The 26,821-nt window shown below is 48.0% G+C and overlaps 1 protein-coding gene across 1 annotated transcript; it reads left to right on the forward strand.

Annotated features, from left to right (window-relative positions):
• The first annotated feature begins 354 nt into the window (after nucleotides 1-354).
• TRAM2 (translocation associated membrane protein 2) lies at nucleotides 355-25,013 on the forward strand. Its single transcript, XM_037844671.1, has 11 exons — nucleotides 355-360; nucleotides 1,133-1,217; nucleotides 4,009-4,118; nucleotides 4,628-4,744; nucleotides 11,937-11,995; nucleotides 12,824-12,908; nucleotides 13,549-13,619; nucleotides 17,545-17,649; nucleotides 17,923-18,066; nucleotides 18,978-19,141; nucleotides 20,403-25,013. Exons 1-11 carry the CDS (start codon nucleotides 355-357, stop codon nucleotides 20,474-20,476), a joined length of 1,020 nt encoding a protein of 339 aa, XP_037700599.1. The 3' UTR covers nucleotides 20,477-25,013.
• The last annotated feature ends 1,808 nt before the right edge of the window (nucleotides 25,014-26,821 follow it).

The following is a 26,821-nucleotide window of genomic DNA, read 5'->3' on the forward strand; positions in this document are numbered from 1 at the left end:
ACATCCCAAGGAGGTAGGAGGTCAGAGACTGCACTGTAGTACTTGGACAAGATTGGAAAATTTATTGGCAGGCAGTAGAAGCCACTTAAAGGTGATAAGAAACAAAACAGGAGAATATTCTTTGTCATAGGAAACAAACAGGAGATCAAGAAGAATCTTACTTTCAGAAGGGGACAACTGCTTACAGAGGTTATCAAAACAGCCACAGCCCTTATTTTAGCTGCTTCTATGCAAAGCCAAGAATCCCTTTTCATGGCAGGTGGGATAGCCCATCCGCAGTGGGAAGTTCGTTGTTGAAGGTGCTTTCTTTCAAAGCTAGATGAGTTCCTACAGTAGAGCAGATTGGCATACTCCATGGTGGTATGTAAGAAGACTCCGAATTTTGGGGTTGGAAATATTCCAGAAAGAACTTGAGAATCATTTCCCCACGGCATATCCATTAGCTGCCTTTGTCAATTTTATCACCACAGTCTACCTGGAGTTTGTCTTTTCTCCACTGCTCTGCCACCATCCCTGTGCAGGGCACTGCCATCTCCTCTCACTGGAGTATCCACAGGAGCCCCCCACTGTCTCCTGACCTTGCCCCTAATCCATTCTCCATATGGTGGGAAGAGAGATCTTTTAAATACATGACTAAAATCGAGTGGCTTTCCATTGCTCTTAGGGTACAGTCCACCACTGACCTGATTTACAAGGTGTCCTGGCCACTTCCGCAGCCTCCTCTCCTCCCACCCTCTACCTCCCTTCACAACTCAGCCCACCAAGATCTTCCCCACAGAGCCCCTGCTCCCACCACCTCTCAGCCGCACACCTCGGCCACAGTGTCCCCTCCTTAGGGTCGACCTCCATGAGTCCCTTCTAAGGGGGCCTCTGCTCCTTGTCATTTTCCCCCTTTGCCTTCAGTCCCCCTCAGAGCACTTATCAAACCTGGACATTGGTTTGTTTTTTCGTTGTTGTTGTTGTTTTTAATTTTATTGTGGTAACATGTATATAACATAAAATTTGCTGTTTTAGTCATTTTTAAGTCTACAGTTCAGTGATATTAAGTACATTGACAGTATTGTGCAACTGTCACTACCATCCGTTACCAAGACTTTTTCATCACCCCAAATGAAAACTCTGTACCCATTAGGCAATAACTCCCTGTTCTCTCCTCCCCATCCTGCTCCTGGTAACCTCTGGTCTACTTGCTGTCTCTACGAATTTGCACATTCTAGGTAGTTTGTGTAATGGAATCATATAATAATTGTCCTTTTGTGTCTGGCTTTTTTCACTTAGCCTAATGTAGCCATGTTGTTGCATGTTTCAGATCTTCATCCCTTTTTATGTTTGAATGATATATTCCATTGTATGGCTCTGCCACTTTTTGTTTATCCATTTATTTGTTGATGGACACTTGGGTTGTTTCCACCCTTGGCTATTGTGAGTAATGCTGCTGTGAACATTGGTGTATGAGTATCTGTTTGATTTCCTGTTTTCAGTTCTTTTGGGTTTATACCTAGGAATGAAATGTCCACTGGCTTTTAAGTATATGAGTATTTGGTATGTGACGGCTAAGCCCCAAGAGGACAGGGGCACACCCACCCTGTTCATTGTCATCTCCTCAGCTCCCAGTAGAGCCCTGCGCATGGTTTGTTGAGTGATAAACAAACATGCACTTAGTACTCAACAGTGAGGGAACAAAAGAATCTGTTTATTCATACATTCGTTTTTGTTTCAAGAAGGATTTAAGGCTATGATGAGATCTTCTGGAACCATAGTATTTGGGGTGAAGAATGGCAGGTGACCTTCAAAAGGTGCTTATACACTTCAAAATGGATGATCCACAGTCTTTCTTATTTGATTACTTTTGGACTGTGCTTGTTTGGTTGAGGTTAAATCCTGTTTCACCTGAAACAATGATGTCCTAATGATGAAACTTTGCTGCCATCTAATTAATCTCCTTCAGTCCTCCCTTATGGAGAAGGCAGGGAATATGTTATTCCAGTTCCACAGATGGTAGAGCAGAAACAAGAAGCAGAGTCACAGGCTCATCTCTTCACCTTACCTTCAGTACTTTATCTTGTCCTTGTGCCAAGCCTGTTAGTCAGCCCGATGTCCACTCCTGCATCTCAGGCCTCTGGTTGGTCACCAAGTATCATCAGTTTGGTATCAGTGACACCCTCCCTCTGTCTTCTGACTTGATTCAAACCCTGTTGTTCCTTACCTGGATCACGGTGCAGCTTCTCAACTGGCCTCTTTACCTCCAGGCTTGCCACAGTTCACTGTTGGCAGCATAAACTTTCTAAAACACAGACTTCATCATTTTACTGTTTAATTTGAAATTTTTTGATGTTTCCCCGTAGCTTTCAGGGTATAGTCTAAGGTCTTTCACAAGGCCATTCACACCGGCCTCATGGCCTCACCCCCTGCCCCCAGCTCTCCAGCCTCAGCCCCTCCGTCCTTTGCAGGTGCTGCTTTCTCTGCAGAGGATGCTCCCCCCTCCTGACCACCCCTGTTTAGCCCTGAGTTCTGATGTCATCCCATTCAGGCCTTCCCTGACCAATTACCCCACCACCTCCCACCCAGCCAGGTTGGGCCTTGGCCTGCCCTGGCTCATGGCCCACTGTGTTTACCTCTTGGCAGCACACGCCTCTCTGTATCGTAATTTTATGTTTATTTGTCAGTCTCCCTGCTGGACTGTGTGCTCTGAAGCCAAAGGCAGTGTGTTTCATCTCCACGTTTCAACAGTTAGCCTGGTTCCTCTCACAGAGTAGGTCTTTGTGGAAAGAAGGAGGGAGAGGAAAAAGGAAAGTTTGTCTGATTTCAAAGTTCATGTTCTCACTGAGTTCACCACCTCCTCCCGCCCCCTTTCCACTGCCCACCATCATATTCCCCCAGTCCAGGTCGGCCGAGGTTATGGGTTGACTCTCAGAGCGACCCAATTCAGTTCAGGGCCACCCTGAAGCAAATCGACCCTGGCCACCTTCTGGTAATTGCATCCCAGCAAAGAGAGATGACTCGTGTGTGTGACTCAGGGCAAAACACCACTGCTGGAAAGACAACCAGTGTCTCTCCTTGGGGGATAGTAGATTTACAGAGCAGCAGAGAGCCAGGCGTTCATGAGCTTCTTGCAACTCTGTGGCCTGCTAACTAGAACAAGGGTATAAACTCTCTTCTGTCCATAGAAAAAGAGGCTGCAACAGCAGAGCTTTTTAAGACTTACATATCTGGGATTCTGTTTATTACTATAACATTTTAATAAACCACCATTTATTGCCTGCTTTCCGTAAGTCACAGGCACTGCAATAAGCATCTTGCAGACAGAGAATCTCATTTAATCCTTACAATAGCCCAACAACAAAAATAATAGCAAATGCTTAAGTAGTATTTACTATTTGCCATATGCTGTTCTTAGTACTTTGCGTTTATCAACTCATCTAATTCTTGCAATAACCCTTTGATGCAGGAACTGTTATTATGCTCATTTTACAGATGAGCAAACTGAGGCAAAGAGGTGCCCCAGGGTCACAAGGATGTAAATGACAGAGCAGTGTTACTGGCTCCTGGGTCCTCACTCTTAACCCCAATGTGAAATGGAACTACAGTCCCATTATACATGCGGGTAATGGAGGCTCCGAGAGTGATGGGGCAGTGCTGGAGATGAGTTGGTCTCCAATGCCTGGCTCCCAACCACTGTGCCATTCTGCCCAGATTTAGGAGGGTACACTCATCATGACATGGTGGTGCAGTTAATTCTCCTTAGCCTTCCCCATCGGTGCTCTCCAAGGGCCAGCCAGAGATTGGGTAGGATTCTGGAGCTGAAACTCCTCCTTCAAAGTCTAAGGTTTACAGCAAATTGGTAGCATTTGGTGGCACTTTCTGCTTCAAACATCTTTTCGGGGGCAGAGAGGTGTGCTCCCTATTTGGATTTTGTCAACTCCCTTTAAATAGTGTATCTTGAGCATTTCCATGAGACTTGCAGAATTTACCCCAGGGATCCTGATGTGGTTCTTGTTTTCTCCACAGACAGCGAGACCGTGCACTACCACTACGGGCCAAAGGACCTGGTCACAATCTTGTTCTACATCTTCATTACCATCATCTTGCATGCCATCGTTCAGGAGTACGTCTTAGATGTAAGTGATGTCTCTGAATCTGAGATCAGAGGCTGGGGAGATGTCTTTGGTTGGAGGCCCTCGCCTTGGAGGAAGCTGCAGCTCTGAATCCATCCACCCTCATCATTTACATCCCTTGGCTGGGCCTGTTAACTGGCCTTCCCTCTCCACACCTTGATCTCTGTGCCATCTCGCAGCATGTGGGACAGCAGTTATTTACTATGTGGGGAGAGAGCTGCCTGAAATATGAAATATAAAATATGAAATCCTTATAGGTTTGTTGTACTCAGCATGATTAAGGGATGTTTTCTCCATGTCTAGGCCAAAGGCATTGATCTTGCCTTTCTCTAATTGCTTGCCTTTAACTAAGTGCTGTATGCACACAGTAGGCTTACGCTAAATAACTTGGATTATGGCTGGCTTCAAAATCCTTACAATATCTAGCTCTTTGGGAGGAAACAGGAGTTTGAAACTCACCTGTTACCGGTACACATGTATATTCCATATGTGAGTTTTTCTTTTTCCTTTAGAAAATCAGCAAACGGCTTCATCTCTCCAAGGTCAAGCACAGCAAGTTCAATGAATCTGGACAGCTGGTCGTCTTTCATCTCAGTTCTGTGATATGGTGCTTCTACGTGGTGGTGGCGGTGAGTGGCCCTTGGGACTTCCAAAGGGTGTCAGGCTCGAGGTGTCACTGTCTCTTCTTGGATCACTAATATAAATGGCTGTGAAGGGCTTACTTTGTAGGGAAGAAAAAGGGCGATGAGCAGAAGGTAAACTTGGGACATTTAGAACTGAAACCCTTTTTGTATCCTCATGGTATTATGAGTGAGAGGACAAATGGACCAGATGCCACTTTATGGCTGGAGAGAGTCATCTTGTCCAAAAATCAATACTTTTTATAATTATGTGATATTACAATAATAATGTCATCATATCTACACAGCGGTTCGTTGTTTTACAAGGCCCTGTTATCCCATGAGATAGATTTTATGTTCATTCTGGTACACCTTTTGTGGGTTGGAGAAACCCAGGCTCAGATTTCGCAACTTGCCCAAGGCCAGGTAGTTCTGAAATAGCAGGGATAAGACTTGGAATGGGTGAGGTGGGTCTGTTTCCAGCACACTCTCTGTTTCACCACGTTTGCCTCTCAGAAGCAAGGTCAGCATCTGCCCTGTTCACACATCAGATCTTGCAAGAGTCAATGCCATTCCCACAGATGCCTCAAGGACCAGACGATTTATCTGCCTCTCCTTTCTACACATTAGGACTCATTTCAATCAACTTATGATAAGGCAAAATTCTTTCATTCGAGAGAACATGGAAGTCCTTTGGCATTTGTTGTAACAAGAGTAGACCTGTAGTGCTAGGAAGTGTTTAATTAGCACCCATCCCACCCTAGGCCACCTGGACCTGTAACCTGGTCTCTTTCTCAGGAGCTAGAATTTTCCTGTGAGAAACCCCAGGACTGGGGCTTGGAAAATTCAGCTATGCTGTGACCTTTTTAAAATTTCTTCTCTGCCTTCCACAGATCCCTCTCTTCTTTCTTCTTCCTTTGGTGACAGTGGTGGGCTTTCATATCAGAAGGAAGTCTCTGTCTCCAGGACTGAAAGTTGAATTCATATTCTCAAAGCAAGAGTGAACATGTCCTTTTCTATATTGCCTTTATTTCTATTATTATTTATTAGCAAACAGTTTTCCTAAATTAAACTCTAGGAATTTGAGGTGAGGGACCTAGGGCTTGTGTACTCCCCAGCAGGATTCCCTGCTGTGTGGTCTGTGTTGAAGCTGCTAACCCTGGGAAGCCAGGTCCTCCTGGATTGCAGCCCCCTCCCACCTTGGTTCATGCCCACTTCTGGAGACCCTCAGCTGCTTTGAGGCAGAACAGCCCCAGGATACCACAGATATTTAACTGGTTTTTCATGAGAAGCATTGCTTCATCCCTGAGTCACTTTTACCCTTTCAACCTCCCCCCCAGACATTCCCATCCCAGCTGGGACATGTTTAAACCAGATGTGGGGGTCAAAGAGCCCAGTTACTTAATACCCCTTCCAGAGTGTGAAATGCTGAATTTGTTCTTTCTTTGCTTCTCTCAGTCCTTCAGGGGCTCAAAAACGATGATGCTAATTAGCTTGGGAGCATAGAGCACTTTTCTTAGAGAAGCTCATAACAGTCTTTTATTATGGTGAAAGCCTGTTCCCTACTCAACATGCTCAACAGGAAATAGAGACCCATGGGTCCATGGAAAGAACCAGTGACCAGACTCCTAATAACACCATTTAGCACTTTATCCCCATCCCCTCCATCTGCACCATTCTATGTGGAAGGAAAGGGATTAAGGAAGAAGAAGAAGAGAGGGTTAAAGGAGTAAAACAGGTAGTTTTTTTTTTTTTTCAATTGTATTTTTCTGTAATCATGCAAATTTTTCTTAATTCTTCTCTTTCACATTCCACGGTCAGTTCATTAGCTGGTCTGGCCAGCTTTACCTCCAGATCATATTGAGGTTTTGTTGACTGCTTTCCACCTGTGCTGCTACCCCTAGTCCAGTAGTTCCCAAATGGGGCTCCCTCCATGGAACATTTGGCGGTGTGCTACCAGCATCTAGTGGGTGGAGGACGGGGGCTGCTGACACTCCTATAATGCACAGGACAGCCCCCCACCACAAAGTGATCCAATAGTGCCATATTTGAGAAATCCTGCCCTTGTCTACTATTGTGTCTTGCCTGGACCACTGAATAGCTTCCTTCTAGAAGCAGGCTTTTTCATTTTTAAATTGAAAATGAGTCATGTGTTCCCCTCCTGAAAGCTCTGATTACACTCACAGGGAAATCGGTTTCCTTCCTTGCTCCAGTGACCTGGGCCCTGACGGCCTTGCCCATCTCCTCTCCTCCTGCTCGCTGGCCCAGCCATGCTGTTCTCGTCTCTGCTCCACTAGCTCTCCCAGTGGTCTCCGGGCTTCACACTAGGGATTTCCACCCACTGACATCCCACGGCCTCCTTGTCATCCAAGTCTCTACCTCCGCAGAGAGGCCTTCTCGGCAACCCAATCCACAGCTCCCACACCCCACCCCACTTCCTGGTGTGTATTTTCTGTGCTGCACTCTTTCTGTGGTGTTTTTCCTGTTCATGCGCACATTGTTTGTTGTCTCTCTCTTACATTATACCTTAAGCTGCTTGCAAGTGGGTGCCATGGTCCCCGCTGTACCCCTAGTACAGTGCCTGACGTGCTAAGTGCTTAGTAAATAGTGGTAACGGGAATGAATGAATGAATTACTGCAAATGTATCCTTTTGCTCCAACCTTCGACATTTTTTAAATGATGAATCGACTGATTTTATAAAATTCAGATGATCATTAAAAAAAAAAGAATAATACAGAAAAGTTCAAAATAGAAAAAATTACCCCAAATCCCTCCCACCAGAAACAACCAGTTTTAGTTTCGTGTTTGATTCAGACATTTCTCCCTGCACATATAAAGTTATGTGGACATAAAGTTACGGGAGGTGTATGAACCAATCGATAATTTTATAAGAACATTGATCTTCAACTTTTAATCTCCCTTTGAATTACTGTTCATTGTCTAGGAGAAAAAAATTCCATTGGAGAGAGCAGTGTGGGTGGGCACCCTGACTTCTATGGGAGTCTGACTTCATATTTTGGAGCCTAAAATCTATTGCTCAGGAAAACCCAGTAGAGGAGGGGAACACTTTTAATGCTGTGCTTTGTATGAGGACTGATTTCTGCTAATGGACTAGTTGCTTTAGAGCAGATTGATTTTTTTTTTTAATTGTGACTACATATGTATATATATAACAAAATTTGCCATTTGAACCATTTTAAGAGTACAATTCAGAGGCAATTAATTACTTTTACAGTGTTGTGCTACCATTACCACCTTCCATTACTAAAACCTTTCAATCACCCAAAACAGAAACTCTGTACCCATTAAGCAATAATTTTCTGTTCCCCCTTTAATCCACTTTCTGTCTCTATGCATGTGCTTTTTCTGGACATTTCATGTAAGAGGAATCATACAGTATTTCTCCTTTTGTATCTGGCTTATTTCACTTATTATGTTTTCAAGCTTCATCCATGTTGCAGCATGTGTAAGATCTTCATTCCTTTTTATGACTGAATAATATTCCATTGTATGGTTATTCCACATTTTGTTTATCTGCTCCTCAGTTGATGGATGCTTGGGTTGCTTCCATCTCTCAGCTATTGTGAATAATGCTGCTATCACCATTGGTGTACAAGTATTATTTGAGTCTCTGCTTTCGGTTCTTTGGGGTATATACCTAGGCTTGGAACTGCCCGATTATTTAGTAATTCTATGTTTAACTTTCCAACAACTGCCAAACTGTTTTCCGTAGCAGCTGCAACCATTTTGCATTTCCGCTAGCAATGTGAGAGGGTTCCAATGTCTCTATATTTTCACCAACACTTGTTATTTTCTGTTTTGTTTTGTTTTTAAATAATAGTGAGTGTGAAGTGGTGTCTCACTATGGTTTTGATTTGCATTTCCTTAATGGCTAATGTGATATTGAGCATCTTTCCATGTGCTTATTGGCTATCTGAATATCTTCTTTGGAGAAACGTCTATTCAAGTCCTTTGCACATTTTTAAATTGGGTTGTTTGTCTCTTAGTTGTTGTGTTGTAAGAGTTCTTTGTATATTCTGGATATTAAATCCTTACCAGATATTTGATTTCCAAATATTTTCTCCTGTTCTGTAGCCTATCTTTTCACTTTCTGATAATGTCTTTTGGTGGATAAAAGTTTTTGATTTTGCTGAAGTCCAGTTTTTGTTGTCATTGCTTGTGCTTTTGGTGTTAAGAGTAGATTTTTAGTACAAGGCTGTTTCAATGGATAAACGATATAAAGTATGTCTGAAACTAGGTAGCAATTGACTGTGTTTTGTCTAGATTCTACTGGTTTTTTTTTTTTTTTGGTGCTTTTTGCTCATACACCAAAAATGAAGTGTGCTGGGGGAAAGGGAAGAATTGTTTCAGCTTGCTCAGGCCTCAGTTCACGGGTTGATTTGCAAACATAGACGAGAACAAAGCTCCCCCCAGACCATCTGCTGAGGCCTGTCAGTGGCTGTGCTTTGGGTGGGTGACTGCAGGTAACTGCTTGTGCCAAGCCCAGTCCCCTCGGAACCCAGGTGGCCTGGTGTGACAGAGCTCTGAGGGCACCCGCGGCCCCATCCTCCCTTAGGCAGCTGCTTGGCCAGAGGTCTGGAAAACGCTGTTCTCGGGGCAGTGAGTCATTTTTCCTCTGGCTCCCTCTACCCCCTCCCTCCTCGGTCCCAGTGGACTGGAAAATCGCGAGCAGGCAGCATTTTTCTGGGAGTTTTCATTGCTTGTTGGCTTCAAAGTTCTGCCCTCTTTGTCTCCTAAGAAAAGAGGCCAAGCTGAGGAGAATTCCTGTTTAAAATCACAAGATCATCTGGACTTTAGATTTCTCTCAGTGCTGCTTCTCTTGGCCAGTTTTTTGTTTTGTTTTGTTTTTTGTTTTTTGTCTCTGGCAGCAAATCCTCGCCTACCTCAGTCTCAGAAGTACCATTTTCCTCCTTAAATACATCACTGCTTCCTCTAGGAAAGGACATTCTCTCCTCTCTGATTCCCCTGGATTTAGGTAGAGCATGTGGAAAGCTGCATGAGGCTGTGTCTAGGGTCTGATACTCAGTTGCATGAAGGGCAGAGGTGCTTATTAGCAATGTGGGTGTGTGAGAGAGGGAAACTCCCCGCCCTGCAAGCCCAGAGCCTTCCACCCTGGGTCTCAATCTGTGTGGGGATGGGGTGGGGGGTGGGGGTTGAGAGGGGATGGTGGTATTGAGACAAGATTGGAAGTACAGCCATCAGGGGTTGAGGTGAGACCTTTTCCTTCCAATCTGAGTTACCATGACAACACTGGTGCATGTGTCTGATGGGACCTGTCAGGTCATTGTGCTAAGGAAGCACAAGAGTTGTGGGTTTGGGGCTGTGGACTATACCTGAAATGCATGCTGATAGGCCAGAGGGCATTTGGTGACCTCATTTGGAAATACAATTGAGAATCCAAAAGATAGCAATCTAGAAGACTTGCCACTAAACCCCGCTGGCCTTCTCTTTCTCCTCAGTACTGCTAATCCCCTGCCCTTCATGACAGTGTGAACATTTGAGGGTCTCAGTCTCCTCAGGAAAGCCCTCAGCCTTGTTCATTTTTTCGTTCACTGAAGCAACCTGGCCTGAGGTGCCTGAGCCAGGAGATTGGGGCCACACTCAGATGTCACCTGAGCTGCTGAAAAACCATCGACCTTCAAGGGATCCTTCCTTCCTCTTCCTTCATGTCCCTCTTTCTGAAATGAGGTTGTACTAATCTAACCTTCTCTGTCTTCTCTGAGTGATAAATAAGGGCTTTTTTTTCCTCAGAAGAGAGAAATTGTGTAAAGCATTCATCATTCATTCATTTGTTCATGCATTCATTCATTCAGCCAACGAGTTTTTACTGGACTCTTGAAATGTTAGCTGACTCTTGCTTGGGGTGGATTGTTTCCTCATGTGTTTTGTAATCTTGGATGTAAACTCATTTTTAATGAGGATTTATCTGTAGGAATCCTGGCCATCCTTGAATGAGGATATCAAGGGTATCCCCAGCCCACAAGCACTATTAATATTCATTTCTTAGCTTGGTGGTTCCTGGACCGCCAAATTTGAACTCCCAATCCCTGTGAACATGGACCTGAGGTTATGAATTTCAGGGTTTTTTTTTTTGTTTTTTTTTTTCCGTTCAGAGCCCAGGCTGAGACACACATCTTCATCTCCCTGTGTTGGTCAGCAGATGCTTTGTAGTCTGTCCTTTCTCTGACATTCAGCCCTTCAAGGATCCTGATTTTATACGGGGTCTCAGTCACATCTCCCAAGACACCATCTTCTGTCCCCACATGGGCATGAAAACTGTGGCCTAAGACTAGTGCCTTCTGGGCTGCCACAGCATCACCATCCCTTACTGCTGTGGTTTCTAACTTCCTATCCCTCTTGGGTCACAGGGGGTTTTCCTTTCTCATTGGGAGCTCAGCTTTGCATTCAAAAGAGTTTGTATTAGGTTTAATTTCTGGGTATACTGTGATAGGAGGGTTTTTGAGTTATCTTCCCACTCTACAGCCCTAGGGGCTCACTCTGTAGAAGGCAGTGGGCTAGATGCTAGAGATAGAAAGAAGGACCAGAAAAGACCCTGGCTGGGGGACCTTGCAGGATGATGGAGGCAGCTGGTGATGATGCAGTATAGTAAGTGCCAGAATCCACACACTTGGCGAGACAGCAGGGACCTGCCATCCTCTCTCTTCATGGTGATACGCAAAGCCAAACTAGATTCCTCATTTTTCCGGTCAACGGTGATCCTAGAGTCCATTTGCTTATTGATTCTACAGGTATTCTTGACTCCCTGCTTGCAGGTCCAGTTCTAGACCCTGTCATGTAAATTATGGCATTAATTTCTAACAATAACTCTATGTGTGTAGGCATTTTTATCCACTTGTTACAGATGAGCCAACTGAAGCTTCAGGAGACTATTTAACTTGCTCAGAGGATGCAGCTAGTAGCGTTAGACCTGTATTCAGGCACAGATCTTCTGACCCCAGGCCTCTGCTCTTCTTACTGTCTTACGGTTCTTTCACAGTAGAGAATCTGGTCACTTGCCCCTGGGTACCTCAGAGAGAGATCCTTCATTTTGACATTTCCTGTCCCTTCCTCCTGCAGGCAGCTGGAGCCTGGGTGTTTCCCTGGCCCTGGGTCCATCACAGGGCCCCGTCGGGCCTCACGTCCACATCTCTAATTGCTACATCTTCTCATCCACTACAGGAAGGATATTTAACAAACCCGAGAAGCCTCTGGGAAGACTACCCGCACGTCTGTCTCCCGTGAGTATTCTCATGACTCGGTCCCCACTGGCTTCTTCATCCCAGAATGAGGGCAGAACAGCCAAAGGGCAGCTGGCGTCAGGACCGGGTGAGACCCCGAGCTGATTAGGAAGTAGTGTTCTGGAAGGCAAATTTGTCTGGGCGCCGCTTCCGCCCGTGTGCTTAACACAGAGGATCCCAGAATGAAATGTCATCTGCATTAGCATTTACCACAGAAGTACCAAGACCGCATGAGAGGGACACAGAGCAGAACATCTGCATACAGTTCTGCGGGCTTTGTGCTTCCTTAGCAGCCCATTCACGTTCATAGCATCTCGCTGAGGCTCCAGCAAAGGCAGCTCTCCCCTGCCCTCCCTCTTCTGCCCTGGGGGACCCACCTCCCTCAGGAGACCACTCTAGACCTTCCATAAGATCCTTAAGAGCAACAACAACATGGGACCTCCTTAGAGCTGATTGAAATCCTTCCTTTCGCTGCATAGATCCATTTGTTCTTTGATGTGTTCAGTGGTTGTGCTCTGTAATTCGCTCCCTCCTCAGCCTCCTCGGCTTTCTCTTTTCCAGGCTGAAGAATGCCTCCTCCTCTGCACTCTTCTAATCACTTTTGTTTCTTTCCATGGACTTTGCGTATCCCTTTAAGGGACCCTGCATCTGCAGCCTTGGAAAAAGCAGGGTCCCCAGGCTCAGGAATGCGGTAATGGCTGGTCCCGTTCCTGGCTCCTGGACTGGCTCCCCAGACAGTCTTGGCCTTTACATTTCCCTCCTGTACTTGGCAAGCACCCACGGGGACATGTTTTTTCATCCTTGTGTGACTCAGTCCCTTGTCTCCAGCTTCCAGGTGAAGTTTTTCTATCTGTGCCAGCTGGCCTACTGGCTACACGCACTTCCTGAGCTGTATTTCCAGAAGGTACGGAAGGTGAGTACTTGCTTCTTCTTCCTCCTATCTTGGAGGTCATTCGTTCTCCACCTCCCCTCCTGCCATTCCCAGTGGGACTCCCCCCTTCCCTCCCACTGGAAGCCCAGAGCATTGGGTGGTGATGGGACCATGTTGGGGATTTGAGTGCCATGCTGAGTCAACCCCTGTGGAAGTCTTTGCATTAGACCCCCATGAGAGCAGGTCACGGCATCGGTCTTTTGCCTGCCTCCCACATCAGACATGCGGCTTTGGGGGGAACCTAACTGATAGTCTAGGTATCAGAAGGAAAGCTTTTTGCCTTTCCCACAGTCTGTTTTTTTTTTTTTTTTGATAGTTTCCCTCTGAATTATTTCCAAAAGCTCTTCCCCAGTCCCTGTCTCTGCTTTCTCAATCCAAACCTTGCCCTCTGATGGCTGGGCCTGCAGCTGCAGCCTCCCCCCTCAGACTTTTCAGCAGCCAGTCCCTGGGACTCCATGGCAAGACACGGGACATCTGTGTTGGAGCAGCCCAGCCTTGCAGCTGTGGAGGGGGAGGGTGCTCTAGGCCTTCCTCATTCCTCTGCACTTCCCCTCCTCCCGCCGTTCCCAGCATCTTCAGTTAGGCTGAGAGCAAATTTACAATCTGGTTCTTTTGTTTCCAGGAGGAAATTCCCCGTCAGCTCCAGTATATTTGCCTGTACCTGGTCCACATAGCTGGAGCTTACCTCTTAAAGTGAGTGAGACCCTGGAACTGGCAAGATTTCCTTGCCTGTCTATCCAGGCATCGATCCATGCATCCATTCAATTAACGGGCATTTATTAGATGCCTTCTGTGTACCAAGCACCATGCTAAGACCTTGGAATACAAAGATGGGTAATGGAAGACTTCATCATCTTCAGTGGTTCATTCTCAGCCTTGTAGGAGAGACAGTTACAGACATAGATAAGGATAAACTTAGTGTGTGAACTGCTATGATATAATATGAATCATTGGCTCTGGAGGCCCAGAAGAGTGACCGCCTCAACCTGAGAGTGAGCAGGGAAAGCTTCCGAGAGATAGTGGTATTTGGAACCTGACTCTGCAGGTCGAAGGCAGGCCAAAGCTGGCCTCCTGCCCCATGGTACCCAGTAGCAGATGCTGCCGGAGCTGGAACCCTGAAATCCCCTTGAGAGTAGTAGATTAGGCCCCACTTGCATGATTTGCTGCTTGGTTGTTCTGCAAGTTGAAAAAGTTGCTATAATATTTAGTCTTGAGAGCTTCTTTTATGAAAAGAACCATAGTGATGAGTGAGATGTGTCATTGCTAACTTATGATGACTTTTTGAGTTTTATCAGTGCAGCATAGGAGAATACCTTGTGCTTTCTCTAGGCTGGCAGTTCTAGAACTTACTTCTAGGTACCTGGAGGTCCTGGGGCCCATTATCTCCTATGTTCCCACAGCAGGTGCCCTGTGAGAAGGACTGGCTCAGGGTAGTGGAGTCAGGGAGGGAGGTGGCTCTCAAACTTGGGCCTCCTGCCTCCTGGGGGGCCCTGTCTCTGGGTGCCTATCGCAAAATCAATTCCTGGGTGGGTCTTTGTGGGATGACGTTGTATGGTGGTGCTGGCTCTGCCCTGTGTTGCCTGCAGAGCAGATGTAAAGAAGCCAACGTGTACGGCTGCCCCGGCAGTGGGTGGCAAGAGTCAGGGTGTGGATGCACGTAGAAGAAGCCCTTTCTGCTGCTGCCAGGCCCCTGCTGTGTCACTGTAACTTCTTTCTCCCAAAGATGCAAGAGGCATTAAGATCCATTTTCTCCATATACAATGGTGTTCAAGGGAAGAAGGGCAGGTGTCCAACCCTGTTTGGGCTGAGTTCTCAGAATTATTGTTTTGGGGTGAAAATGGAGCTGAGAGGGCAGGGAGCAGCAGATCCTCCACAGTCATGCCCGTTCCACCAAATGCAACTGAGCAAGTGAAAACTAGATAAGGATATTCACCATTTCAAGGTGCAGCAGCAACTCCTGGAGCAATCATTTCCCCTCAGTCCTTCTTTTAGTTTTCAGAAGTGAGTGTGGGAGAGGAAGAGACACTTGGCTGCAGGATTTCTCAAGGACAGACCTTTTTTTTTTTTTTCTTTCCCCTTTTTTAAAAATTCAGTTTTATTGAGATATAGCCACATATCATACAGTCATCCACAGTGTAGCATCAGTTATTCACAATACCATCTTATAATTGTGCATTCATCACCCGAATCAATTTTTGAACATTTTCTTTACCCCAAAATAAATAAGTATATAAAAATTAAAAAAAAAACAAAAAAACACCTAAAACATTCCATCCTCCCCCATCCCACCCTATGTTTCATTCAATTTTTGTCCCCCTTTTTTCTACTCATTTGTCCATGCACTGGATAAAGGGAGTGTGAGCCACAAGTTTTCACAATCACATAGTCACACTGTGTAAGCTCCATAATTATACAATCATCTTACAGAATCAGGGCTACTGGGTTGTAGTTTGACAGTTTCAGATATTTCCTTCCAGCTATTCCAATATACTAAAAACTTAAAAAGGATATCTGTATAATGCATAAGAATAACTTCCAGAATGATGTCTCAACTCTATTTGAAATCTCTCAGCCATTGAAACTTTATTTTGTTTCATTTCCCTTCCCCCTTTTGGTCAAGAAGACTTTCTCAGTTCCACAGTGCCGGGTCCCAGCTTATCCCCAGGAGTTGTGTCCCATGTTGTCAGGGAGATTTACACCTCTCGGAGTCATGTCCCATGTAAGGGGGAGGGCAGTGAGTTTACCTGCAGAGTTGGATTAGAGAGAGAGGCCACATCTGAGCAACAAAGAGGTTCTCTGGGGGTGACCCTTAGGCACAGTTGTAAGTGAGCTCAGCCTCTCCTTTGCAGTAACGAGCTTCATAAGGGCAAGCCCCAAGATCAAGGGCTTGGCCTGCTGAATTGGTAGTCGTCAGTGTTTGTGAGAATATCAATAATAACTCAGGTGGAGAAGTTTAACATTTCCACATTTTTCCCCAGTTCCTCAGGGGGGCCCTGCAAATGCAATTTATTCTCTACCCAAATTACTTTGGGATGTATCAGGATTTCACACTAACCTGTACAAACCTACTAGATCTCACTTCCTATTCAAAGTTCCATGTAATTATGGTGTTTGAATAAATTGACTGTACAAGTTAAATTATTTAGCATGCTACAGAAAATATAGATCCTGCACCAAATAAACATCTCTTCCCTTGATCTCCCATAGAAGTTGAAGTTTTAAAACACAGTCAGTATCAAAGGACAGACCTTTAAAAATGCCAAATGATTCAGGGTTTCATTTTGGTTAAGAGCCTGGCTTTTGGAGTGCTTCCCTCACTCAGCACATTCCTGAGCACCTCCCATGGGCCAGGCCCTGCTCTCCTGGATCTTCCATTCCAGTGGGAGGCAGATTGTAAACAAGGAAACAAGTAAATTAATAAGAGTAGGTAAAATGAAGAAAATGAACCGGTTAATAGAATGGAGTGACTTGTCCATTTGGCACCTTTGGGGTGGTAAGGAAAGGCCTCTCTGAAGTGACTTGAGCCAAGAATGGTGAGAGCCCATCACACGAAGATCTGGGGGAGGAGCTTGGCAGGCAGAGGGAAAAGCACGTGCAAAGGCCCTGAGGTGGGAATGGGCATAGAAGCCCAGTGTGGCTGGAGTGTAAAAAATGAGGTTTGAGATAGGGTCTTGGGCCAGATCATGTTGGACTTCGTAGGCCACAATGGAGATGTTGGGTGGTTTTTACCTTTTTATCCTGGCGTGCCAATTCCGTGCACATCCTGATCGATTCTTCACTTCTTCGGCTGTGTTTGGTATAATCAGCCAGATCGCATTTACCTGTGCCTGTGGATGTGCTTCCACGTTATTTCATTGGCTCCATGAAACCCTGTGTGTTTAGCTGGATTTTTAATTTCACTCTATAATCTTTTAGCTTTGTGTTTGAACCACATCTAACATTATCCCGGAGGCTGCCTAACAAAGTCACACCTAGAATTAAGCAGATGTCTGAGTACTAAGTTTATAAGAGTCTGGTTCATGAGTAAATATTTTTGCATTATGTTGAATTTGCTTCCCCGTGTACTTTTTTAGCTGTGAAGGCTTGGTTCATGAAAAGTCATTTCTACTCATTTGTCCATGCACTGGATAAAAGGAGTGTGAGCCACAAGGTTTTCATAATCACACAGTCACACCGTGTAAGCTCCATAATTATACAGTCATCTTACAGAATCAAGGCTACTGGGTTGCAGTTTGACAGCTTCAGGTATTTGTATTTCAATGAACAAGGTTCAGCAAACTTGTTTTGAGCATCTTTTGTGTGCTTGGTTCTGGCCTAGGTGATGGGGGTAGAACAGTGTGTGCAAGGTGAAAAGTGCTTGAAGAGTCTAGGCCAGGTTCTCTGGGGGCAAGTCGGGACACCAGACCTGGACAGAGCAAGGCATAGACCCAGGGGGCAGCATGAGGAAAAATCCTTCCAGCTGTGACAACAAAAGTGAATCCTAGCAGATGGAGAAGGGCCAGCCAGTGAAACGGGCAGTGGAAAGCAGAGCCCTGGACCAGGGGACAGCCTAAGCAAGACAGGGCAGTGGGCCCCTGGCCACTGCGCTTCGTGTCATCTTTGTTCTTTTTCTCCCCAGCCTGAGCCGCCTGGGCCTGATCTTGCTGCTCCTGCAGTACTCCACTGAGTTCCTCTTCCACACGGCTCGACTCTTCTACTTTGCAGATGAAAACAACGAGAAGCTGTAAGTGGTGCCGCTGGTGTGCAGGGCTGGGTCTCCTGCAAGCCTTGGGTGACTCGACGGTCCCACTCCGGGTGTAAACTGCCCGCTTACCTGCAGGCAGCACCTCAAGGTTATTTTTTTCCTGGAGCATCTTATTCTAGATAGCTCATCCCTCAAGCACCTTCTCAGGCTACCCCAAATCTTCTCCCCACTTGAGGTTGCTTTGGGAAAACCAGGTGAAGTTTCCCCCAGGGGCTCTAATGTCCGACCTCCTTTTTCTGCCTCTGCGAGCAGGTTCAGTGCCTGGGCTGCTGTATTTGGGGTCACCCGCCTCTTCATCCTCACCCTCGCCGTGCTGGCCATTGGTTTCGGACTGGCTCGCATGGAAAACCAAGCGTTTGACCCTGAGAAGGGGAACTTCAATACCTTGCTTTGCCGGTGAGTTGGGCAGGAGCCCAAGGTGCCGAGTCAGGGCTTGCCATGTGGAGCCTCCTGAACGTGGCATGACTTCTGCAGAGGGTCAGGACGTTGCCGACCACAAGTCTCTGCACAGTGATACGTAGTTGGAAATCTCTGCACATCAGGCCTGAGGGGCAAAGAGATATACCAGCTGTTTCCATCAAATCCACCTTCACTTCCTGGCCTGGGTTTGCTCAGACTGCGGTCGGAGACTCAGTGAGAACACGAATCTCTTCCGTCTGTGCAGGGCTTTATGGCACATGAGAGGGCTCACATCTAGTCTTTCCCTTGGTGGTTTACAGCTGTGCTCAGACTCTTTCAAACCATGTTCCCGCAGCGTGGCTCAGGCCTCCCCACCCGTGAGGAAGGCAGAGGGAGGCTGCAGTGTAGCTGGTGGAGGGGCCTGCGAGCCCGGAAGGGGTTGTGATTTGGCTGGGGTCGCTCAGGTTTACGTGGCACAGGAAGTGAGAAGCCGCTCTTCTGGAGTTATTTCAGCTACGTCGTAATTCAATTTATTTGAACTGTACTAGATTAGGGAGCTCCCGCAGGCCACATCTGGGCTGTGGGTACAAAACAGAGACAGGGACCTGGATCGGACACAGACTTGGGACCAGCATGATCGTGCAGCTGGATGTGCGTCCCTCACTTTCCCCTTCCCCAGCTCCCAAGCCCCAAACCTCACCAGCCCTGGAGTCTGTAGAGCAGAGACGCTGGCTATAGCCACTTGTCACCAGCAAACCCCCCATTCCCTTCCTTGGGATGGTGGCGGTGGTGGGGGTGGGTGTCGGGGTGAGGCTGAGGGCGCCTGGGGAGATGGGGCCAGGGGAGTCTTGTCCCTGTCCCTGAGGCAGTGGCCCCAGCCCTCCCTGAGCCGCCCTCTGCCCCCCCAGGCTGTGCGTGCTGCTGCTGGTGTGTGCCGGCCAGGCCTGGCTCATGTGGCGCTTCATCCACTCCCAGCTGCGGCACTGGCGGGAATACTGGAACGAGCAGAGCTCCAAGCGCAGAATCCCGGCTGCCCCCAGACTTCCAGCCAGGCTCCTCAAGAGGGAATCTGGTGAGTGCTAACACCCTCAAGGCAGCAAGCAAACTGGGCCGGCCTGGGACGTGAAGAAGGAGCCAGGCCCAGCTCCTTGGGCTCCATCCAGACCGAGTCTGACCAGCCTTGCTGGCTCCTCCTCCATCCTCCCCACTCCCCTGGGGCTGCCTGGCACACGTCTGGGCCTGGGCCAGGGCCAGGGCAGATTGCAGGCGGTGCTGGCCCTTACCTGGCTGGTGGCCAGGGCATGGGCGGGGTGGGGCATTCTGGTGGGAAGCAGATCCTCAGGGTGGCTTCCAGACCCAGTTCAGCTGCTGCCGCCACTGCTGCCACCGCCTGTTCTCTGCAGCATGGCAGGCTCTGTCCTCACCTGCCCTCTCCCTCTCAATCTCTGCCTGCCTCTTGCCTCCCAGGGCACTGGCTCCTCCTCTGTGTTCAAGAGTGACTCCAAATGCCAGAGTGCTAGGTGGGTGGCTGGGGTGGGACACCCACTTCTCCCTTGGCCTCTCCCACTCACTCCAGCCACCACCCACCCCCACCCGGGCCCAGGGCGCTGCCAGCCCTGCACTTTCCATCCAGCCTGGGGCACGTCTGCTCCGAGTCTGTTTTCTGACTCACCTGCCCTTCTCCAGGTGGCAGCCTGCCTGGCACAGGCGCGCGTGTATTTGAGCCAGACACGTGCAGACACGTGCACGCTGGGCATGAGGAGGCCTCAGGCCGGTGTGGGGTGGTGGGAGGTGCAGGCAGGCTGCAGCTGTGGCTTTGAGCAAGCACATTCCAACAACAATGGAAGAGATCCTGGTTTTTCTGTCGGAGGAGTGGCTGGCACCTGAGTAGGGCTTCGTCCAAGGCCTCTCCAACCCCCCGACCCCCACCCTCCCCCGTTCTCAGCAGTTCTCACCATTCCTGAGCGTTGTTGCTGACATGGGCTGGTGCCCTGCAGGGGGCCCAAGAGGACCTGAGGACACTGGCTGAGTGGGTGATTGCAGCGTGTTGCAGGCCTGGGCCTTTCCTGGGTTACTGTGTGTTGTCCCAGCCCCTCCCACCCAAGGACAGCCAGAGACCAAATACTTCAAACGGGGCCACCTACAGCAAGACGCTGGGGAGAGCAGGAGCCTGCTGGGAGCTGCCTGCTGTTTGCCATTTGCTCCTGGGGCCCTGCAGCCCTGGGTCCCCTTTGGCTCGTCCTGTGTGCCGTGCTGAGTGGACCTGCCTCTCCCTGCTGCTGCTCCAGTCCCGGCAGAAACACCATGTGTGTTTGTCTCCCTCCACTTCCCAGGTTACCACGAAAACGGAGTGGTGAAAGCTGAGAATGGAACCTCCCCACGGACTAAGAAACTCAAGTCTCCTTAAGGCCAAAGTGCTGCCAACAGGAATCCTCTCGGCGGGGCCTGGCAGGGAGGCCCGGAGCCCAGGCCTCGGCCGCCGCCCCCTCCCCGCTTGTGATGCTCCATCTCAAACAGCAGAAGCCTGTCTCTAAACGGGGCTTTTCTCTTTCTCTCTTCTTTGCTTCCTCTTCTTTTTTCCTTCATAAACCATTCTCAATAAAACCAAAAATCTTCCTCTTCCTCTCCCGCAAGCCACCTCACGCTCTCACCTCTGTCCCGTGTCGGGTTTTCTAGACTCCCAGGTTCTCGTGGTTATCTTTCTGCTTGCCTCCTCTTTCTCTTCCTTCACAGCTGCCTCTTTCTCTTTTTACTTTTTCATTTTACCTTATTGTGCAATTTTTCTGTGTCTGATTTTTACAATGGGAGGGAGCTAAGATTGCAGGACAGTCCACCCACCACCCGGCTCAGCCCCCAGGACCTCGGAAAGGCTGGAAGCATCACACCACAGAGCCAGAGCCGGAGCCTGGGGCAAGGAGCAGGCCCTGGCACCCTGGGGTCGAGTGGGCAAGAAGAAGAGAGGCCACCCCTCTTGGATCATAATCTCCTTGGTGCTGATAAAATGGCGAGATGTATGATTCCAGTTCTGCAGGCACCATCTTGAGGCACAGCAGTGCCACTGCTAGTTTTAAATGCCAAGGCGTTTGGCTTTGGGACGTGATGACACAGTCCAGAAGGATGGCGTTCACTGTGTCAGGTCCCAGGACCCAAGAGAGCTCACCAGTGGCTGGTGTTGGTCTGGAAGCCAGCCGCTGTTGCTCTGTTAGGGATGCCGATGGAGGACAAGTCTTCCCACTTCTAGAGCAAGAGCAAAGCGTACCAAGCAGCAGGCCCTTCTGGAAAGGTAATGGCAGCAGAAATGATGGAGTAGTTGACCCAGGCCTTTCCTCAGCCACCCCAGCTGCAGTTGCTTTTTCAACCAATTCACCAGCATTCAATACCAAAACAAACAGCAGTTAACAAAGCTGACCAGGATATGTTAGTCCTAGACTCCCAGAACCAGCCTGCCTTGTCAGGGGCCAAACTTGCTGTCTTGACTTCATCTCTCTAAATGCAGGAACACTAAGCTTCAAGGGCTCCAGCCTCACACAGACCCTTGGGGCCCCGGGGAGGGTCACCTGGGCTTCTCACCCTGTGGCCTCTTGTTGTGTGTTCTCTGGAATCGTTGTCATCATTTCTGATGTTTGTTGGGCACACCTGCAGCGTTTTAGACTGGATGAAACCAGGACTGACTCAGATCACTCTTCTGGTTAGATGAGCAGACACAGCTATGTCCGTGGGAGCCTTTGGCCCTCCTCACTTATTCTTTTCCCTCCCCTCCACCCAAAGGCAAGGCCTCCAACTCCCTGTGGTGCCTTCTGAGGACTCCCAGAAGAGTTAGGCTTTAAAAAGTCCTAATTAAGAACTTCCAGACTGTGCAGAGGTAAAGGGGAGCAGTTTCTGGTGGGTCTTGAAATGTTACTGTCTTTCAAGATCCTGCTGTTCTTCCTGGCATCACAGTGGAAACCAGGCCTTGGATTTTTGCCCCCAGATGGTGAGATGGGTCTTTTCATCAAGGAAACTCCCCTTCTGCAAGTCACTTGCATCACAGATAGATTTTAGTTTACCCGTGAATGAGGGATTGTTTCCCAAGACCATTTTTGCCAGCATCTCTGCCTAGATAAGGTTGCAGAAATGGGAAGGTGCCCTGGCTGTTTTGGTTGCCCTTAGGAAGCAGGACAGTGTTATAGAAAATACCCGTTTCTTCCATCCCACCCTGTCTGTGGAATAGTAATTTCACAAAGGGTGAACTTGCTATCAGCTAAACAGACCTGAGCCAGAACCCCGTAGCATCTCAGACTGGTGCAGGCTGTAGTTGAGGTCACTCTCCCTCCCTTGCTTGCAGGTAGCTGTCAGTGGAGGGCGTGTTCAGCCAGCAGCCGCCTGAGCCGGCCTGCCTTCCCCACCAGCCTGGACGCCCATCCTGGGTTCTCTGCAGGCTGCTGTGGAAGGGCCTTGCCAGTGTCTTGCAGGCAGCTGCCATCCCCAGTTGCACCCAGGTTAATGTGCCGGCTCATGGCTTCAACAACTATGTGGGGTACGCTTGCCTGGCTCTGGGGATGTCGTGAGCTGTGTAGCTGAAGTCCCAACATCAGGCCGCCTCTGTTCTCATGTATGTAGATCTTCATCACTCTGCCCCAGCACATGAGAGTGCCAGATAGGACAGGGCTCCCTGTTCCCTAAGACAAAGCGTCTGGCGCTGCCCAGTGTGCTTGCGTGTGGTACCCTGACCCAGTAGCTGGGGTCAGCCGGGGCTCTGCTTCCTGAAGGAAGCTCCTGAGAGAGTGGTCAGTGATGGGAGTTAGTACAATCTTTTTTGCTATGTTAAAAAAGAAAATCCCCTTTCCCCCCAAAAACCCTGAGACCATAAGTAAGGTGGCATCTCATCAGCTTGGGCTTCAGGGATGATTTGTGGGGTTAGATGGTAATTGTAGGGTACTTTCACCCCACCGGCTTCCCTGGCACATTTGTGTCAGAGTGGAGCCAAGTCTTTGGTGCACTGGCTCAAACCACATTGCCAGAGGCTGAATTAATTCTGTTCCACTTCATCCTGTGAGCTTGTTGGGCTGGCTTGTCCCAGTTTGGCCACTTGGGCCACTTTCTTCAGCTTTACACACTCTCTCCTGTCCCTGAATGAAGTGCCAAGCTACCAGCAACAGCCCTGTCAAATACCTCCAAATTTGAGGCCTGGCTCACCACCCGCCAAGAGCAGGAGAGGCAATGCTAATCTACCTCAGCAACTGCTGCCTTTCTCCCGCGTGCAGGGAAGCCACGGGGATGGCAGAGGTGGAAGAGGGAGGCTGTCTTGGTGGAATGGGGGATCCCACGCTGTCTGTTCTCTTCCTTGGAGGTTCAGTGATGGGGAAAGCTGCCCAGGGTTCTGAGAGCTGCACTGTTGATAAACCACATATGTTCCTTTTGAAGTTTGGGAGAGCTCCTGAGTTTAAATGGATGGTTGTTGGGGGAAGGGTCTCAGGCTGAGCCAGGAGGACAGCTAAGCACTTCTAGTCTGCATATTTCCAGCCACCAAGCCTTAAGAGTTGCTGAGAACCTTTTCTGTTCTTCCTCAAGGCAGAACTTACCAACGTTTAAGCCACAAGAATGGACCCCTGTGCTCTGGGCACCTTGGCAGATGCTTCTCTTGACTGGAACCCCTCAGATCCTGAAAACCCCTGAAGCGTGGGTTGGGTGTTCCAGGGGTATATGTTTTCAGGTTGTCTTTTAGGACCTTCCTTAACACCCCTTGTCTTTTCTAAGTGGGAAAAACAAGGGAAGGGCAGAGATTGCCCATCCTGCCAAGATTCCACAACATGAAGTTATATTCCATGAATGCTTTGTAAGTGGAAAGTGGCTGGCTGGCTGCCATGTGGCTGGGGATGGCCTTGGTCTGGGTTTCCTTCATATGCTTCAGCCTCCCCGGTTTACTTTTCCTAGGCATAAGGTGAGTGCAGGTTGGGAAGTCTGAATGTATCTAACCCCCCAGCCCAGAGACCTCAGTATCACAAGTGAAGAAGCCTTAATTCTTGGTCTTCTAAGGCCTCTGAGTTCCACCGCCCAACAGTGTGCTGAAGGCTGGCAAGTTGGGAAAATGCTGAGTAGTCGGGCTTTCCTCGCTCTGCCTTCCTAGCTCTTCCTCAGGAGGGGGCTTTGGGGATTACAGGCCTTTAGCTTTTTGGTAAATCTTACTGGAGTATAAGATAATTGTCCGATCACTTGCAAATCTAAATAGAATCCCTCTCCAGCCATGGCTGGTCCAGAGAGGAAGCCTTTACCTACTTCTGACTGTACGCCCTAGTTCTTGCATGAATATTAACTCCACCTCCCCCAACGCCTGAAAAAAGACCTCCCACCCCACTCACACGCTCTTTTAGGAAAGCCTGGGATCAGCAGAGCTCTGAGAAAGAAAAGCATTCAGACTGGCTGGCTCTGACTCCTCTTGCTGTGCTGGGCAGCCCCTGCAGAGTTTTTGTCCTAGCAGGTCCTTACTCTGTGTGTTACGAAGTGCCTTCCTTTGCCGTGTGGTCCTCACTCGTATGTGTGGCCAGCCCCCCCCCCCCACCAGAGCTGTGGGGCTGCTTGTCATGTGCAGCCAAGGACACCGTACCTCAGTATAAAAAGGGACGCGGATTGTAGCAGTTTTGCCTCGTGTCATGGCCTTTCCCCTGTTGTGTTCGGGTGTGATGTGTTCTGTTTCTGGTGTCTCCCTTGTTTAAGTTCTCTTCCGCCCAGGCTGGGTGGCGGCAGAAGCAGGCGAGGTGGTCCATCGAGGCACCTGTGTCCTTGCCTCCTAAGGGAAGTGCAGCAGGCCAGCGCCCCGTGTGCTTCTCGCCCTTCTTAGTTGAACCCCGCTCTTCCGGTCTCCCCCATGTTAAAAAAAAAAAAAAAAGACTTCCTTACCCTTGGCTCTTCTCACTTAGCCTCTCATTCAACCCAAAGTTTGTATAGCAAAGGTGTCTTACTTTCCAGCCACAAGTGTTAATTCATAGATACCCATTTTACAGCCGGCCGAGTCTGGCTGTGGCCGCACTACTTCTGGCTCCTGACTCAGTGTTACCCCTGTTAGCAGCAGCCCCCCTCCCCGCTGCCCCTGCCTACCTTCCTTTTTCTTGCTCTTCCGGGTTGTGCAATAACTCTCCCAGCCTGTGGTCTTTTCCATAGGCCTTTCTGTCCCTTAGAGCGCCCTGGAATGGGGGAGAGATGGGACCCCCGGGAAGGGGTAGTCATGCCTTACTGCAGAAATGCCATTTTCATGACCCTGGCTGGATGTCTGTGGCTCTCTAGAACATGTAGCATCACCTTAGAAGTCCTTATATATATATATTTTAAACCTGTTGAAAAGGAGAAAAAAAAGTCGTCCTCATGGGGCATTAGTAAGTCAGCGTCTGGGAACAAGCTCTATCGTGTGCCCACGGTATGGTGGCATCGCCATCTCTCTGCCTAAAAGCATTCCAGAGTTTCTTGTTCACATGGGGAGGAAGATTTTTCTGAGAATCAGCCAGGCGTGGATAGCCCCTTTCACCTGATAGTCTGGCTGTGATAGTACCACCATTTCCTTGGGTACAAATTTGAGTGTTTATGTGATGAGACTATAAACCTCATTTTTCAGTTCCTCTGTTTAACAGACATTTGAAGGATGAGCTGAGGCTGCTGGTGCCCTGAGCAACTCATAATGCAAATGTGGACAAATTGTCTTTTTGTTTTTCTACTTTAGCTTGTTCATGTTATGGACCAAATTTCAACAGGAACTCAAGGAAAATTTGTACCTGCTGTATTTATGCTTTCATGTAAAAGGTTTTTTTTGGGGGGGGGGGTGTCTTTTTACTTTTGATGAGCTTTTTTCAAAATCCTTTTTCCACTGTGTCTGGTTTTAAAACTACAATTTTGTATGGATTTTTTTTTTAATGTGCATTTTGAAACAAATGATCAACAAATATTTTCTGAAATAACACAATAAAAGGCATAGAATTCTCGGTGTAATTGTCTGATATAATTCCATGGCATGCTTTTGTAGTTTTTTTTTTTTTTCTTTTATCTTCATTTTATTGAGATATATTCACATACCACGCAGTCATACAAAACATCGTACATTCAATTGTTCACAGCACCATTACATAGTTGTACATTCATCACCTAAATCAATCCCTGACACCTTCATTAGCACACACACAAAAATAACAAGAATAATAATTAAAGTGAAAAAGAGCAATTGAAGTAAAAAAGAACACTGGGTACCTTTGTCTGTTTGTTTGTTTCCTTCCCCTATTTTTCTACTCATCCATCCATAAACTAGACAAAGTGGAGTGTGGTCCTTATGGCTTTCCCAATCCCATTGTCACCCCTCATAAGCTACTTTTTTATACAATTGTCTTCGAGATTCATGGGTTCTGGGTTGTAGTTTGATAGTTTCAGGTATCCACCACCAGCTACCCCAATTCTTTAGAACCTAAAAAGGGTTGTCTAAAGTGTGCATAAGAGTGCCCACCAGAGTGACCTCTTGGCTCCTTTTGGAATCTCTCTGCCACTGAAGCTTATTTCATTTCCTTTCACATCCCCCTTTTGGTCAAGAAGATGTTCTCCGTCCCACGATGCCAGGTCTACATTTCTCCCTGGGAGTCATATTCCACATTGCCAGGGAGATTCACTCCCCTGGATGTCTGATCCCACTTAGGGGGGAGGGCAGTGATTTCACCTTTCAAGTTGGCTTAGCTAGAGAGAGAGGGCCACATCTGAGCAACAAAGAGGCATTCGGGAGGAGGCTCTTAGGCACAATTAT

The sequence above is a fragment of the Choloepus didactylus genome, chromosome 7, assembly GCF_015220235.1.
Source record: "Choloepus didactylus isolate mChoDid1 chromosome 7, mChoDid1.pri, whole genome shotgun sequence".
Lineage (NCBI taxonomy): Eukaryota > Metazoa > Chordata > Mammalia > Pilosa > Megalonychidae > Choloepus > Choloepus didactylus.

Coding starts and splice junctions, on each gene's coding strand:
- TRAM2 (XM_037844671.1), top strand. Junction 4,745..11,936: donor GCTTCTACGTGGTGGTGGCG/GTGAGTGGCCCT, acceptor CATCCACTACAG/GAAGGATATTTAACAAACCC. Junction 17,650..17,922: donor GATGAAAACAACGAGAAGCT/GTAAGTGGTGCC, acceptor CTCTGCGAGCAG/GTTCAGTGCCTGGGCTGCTG.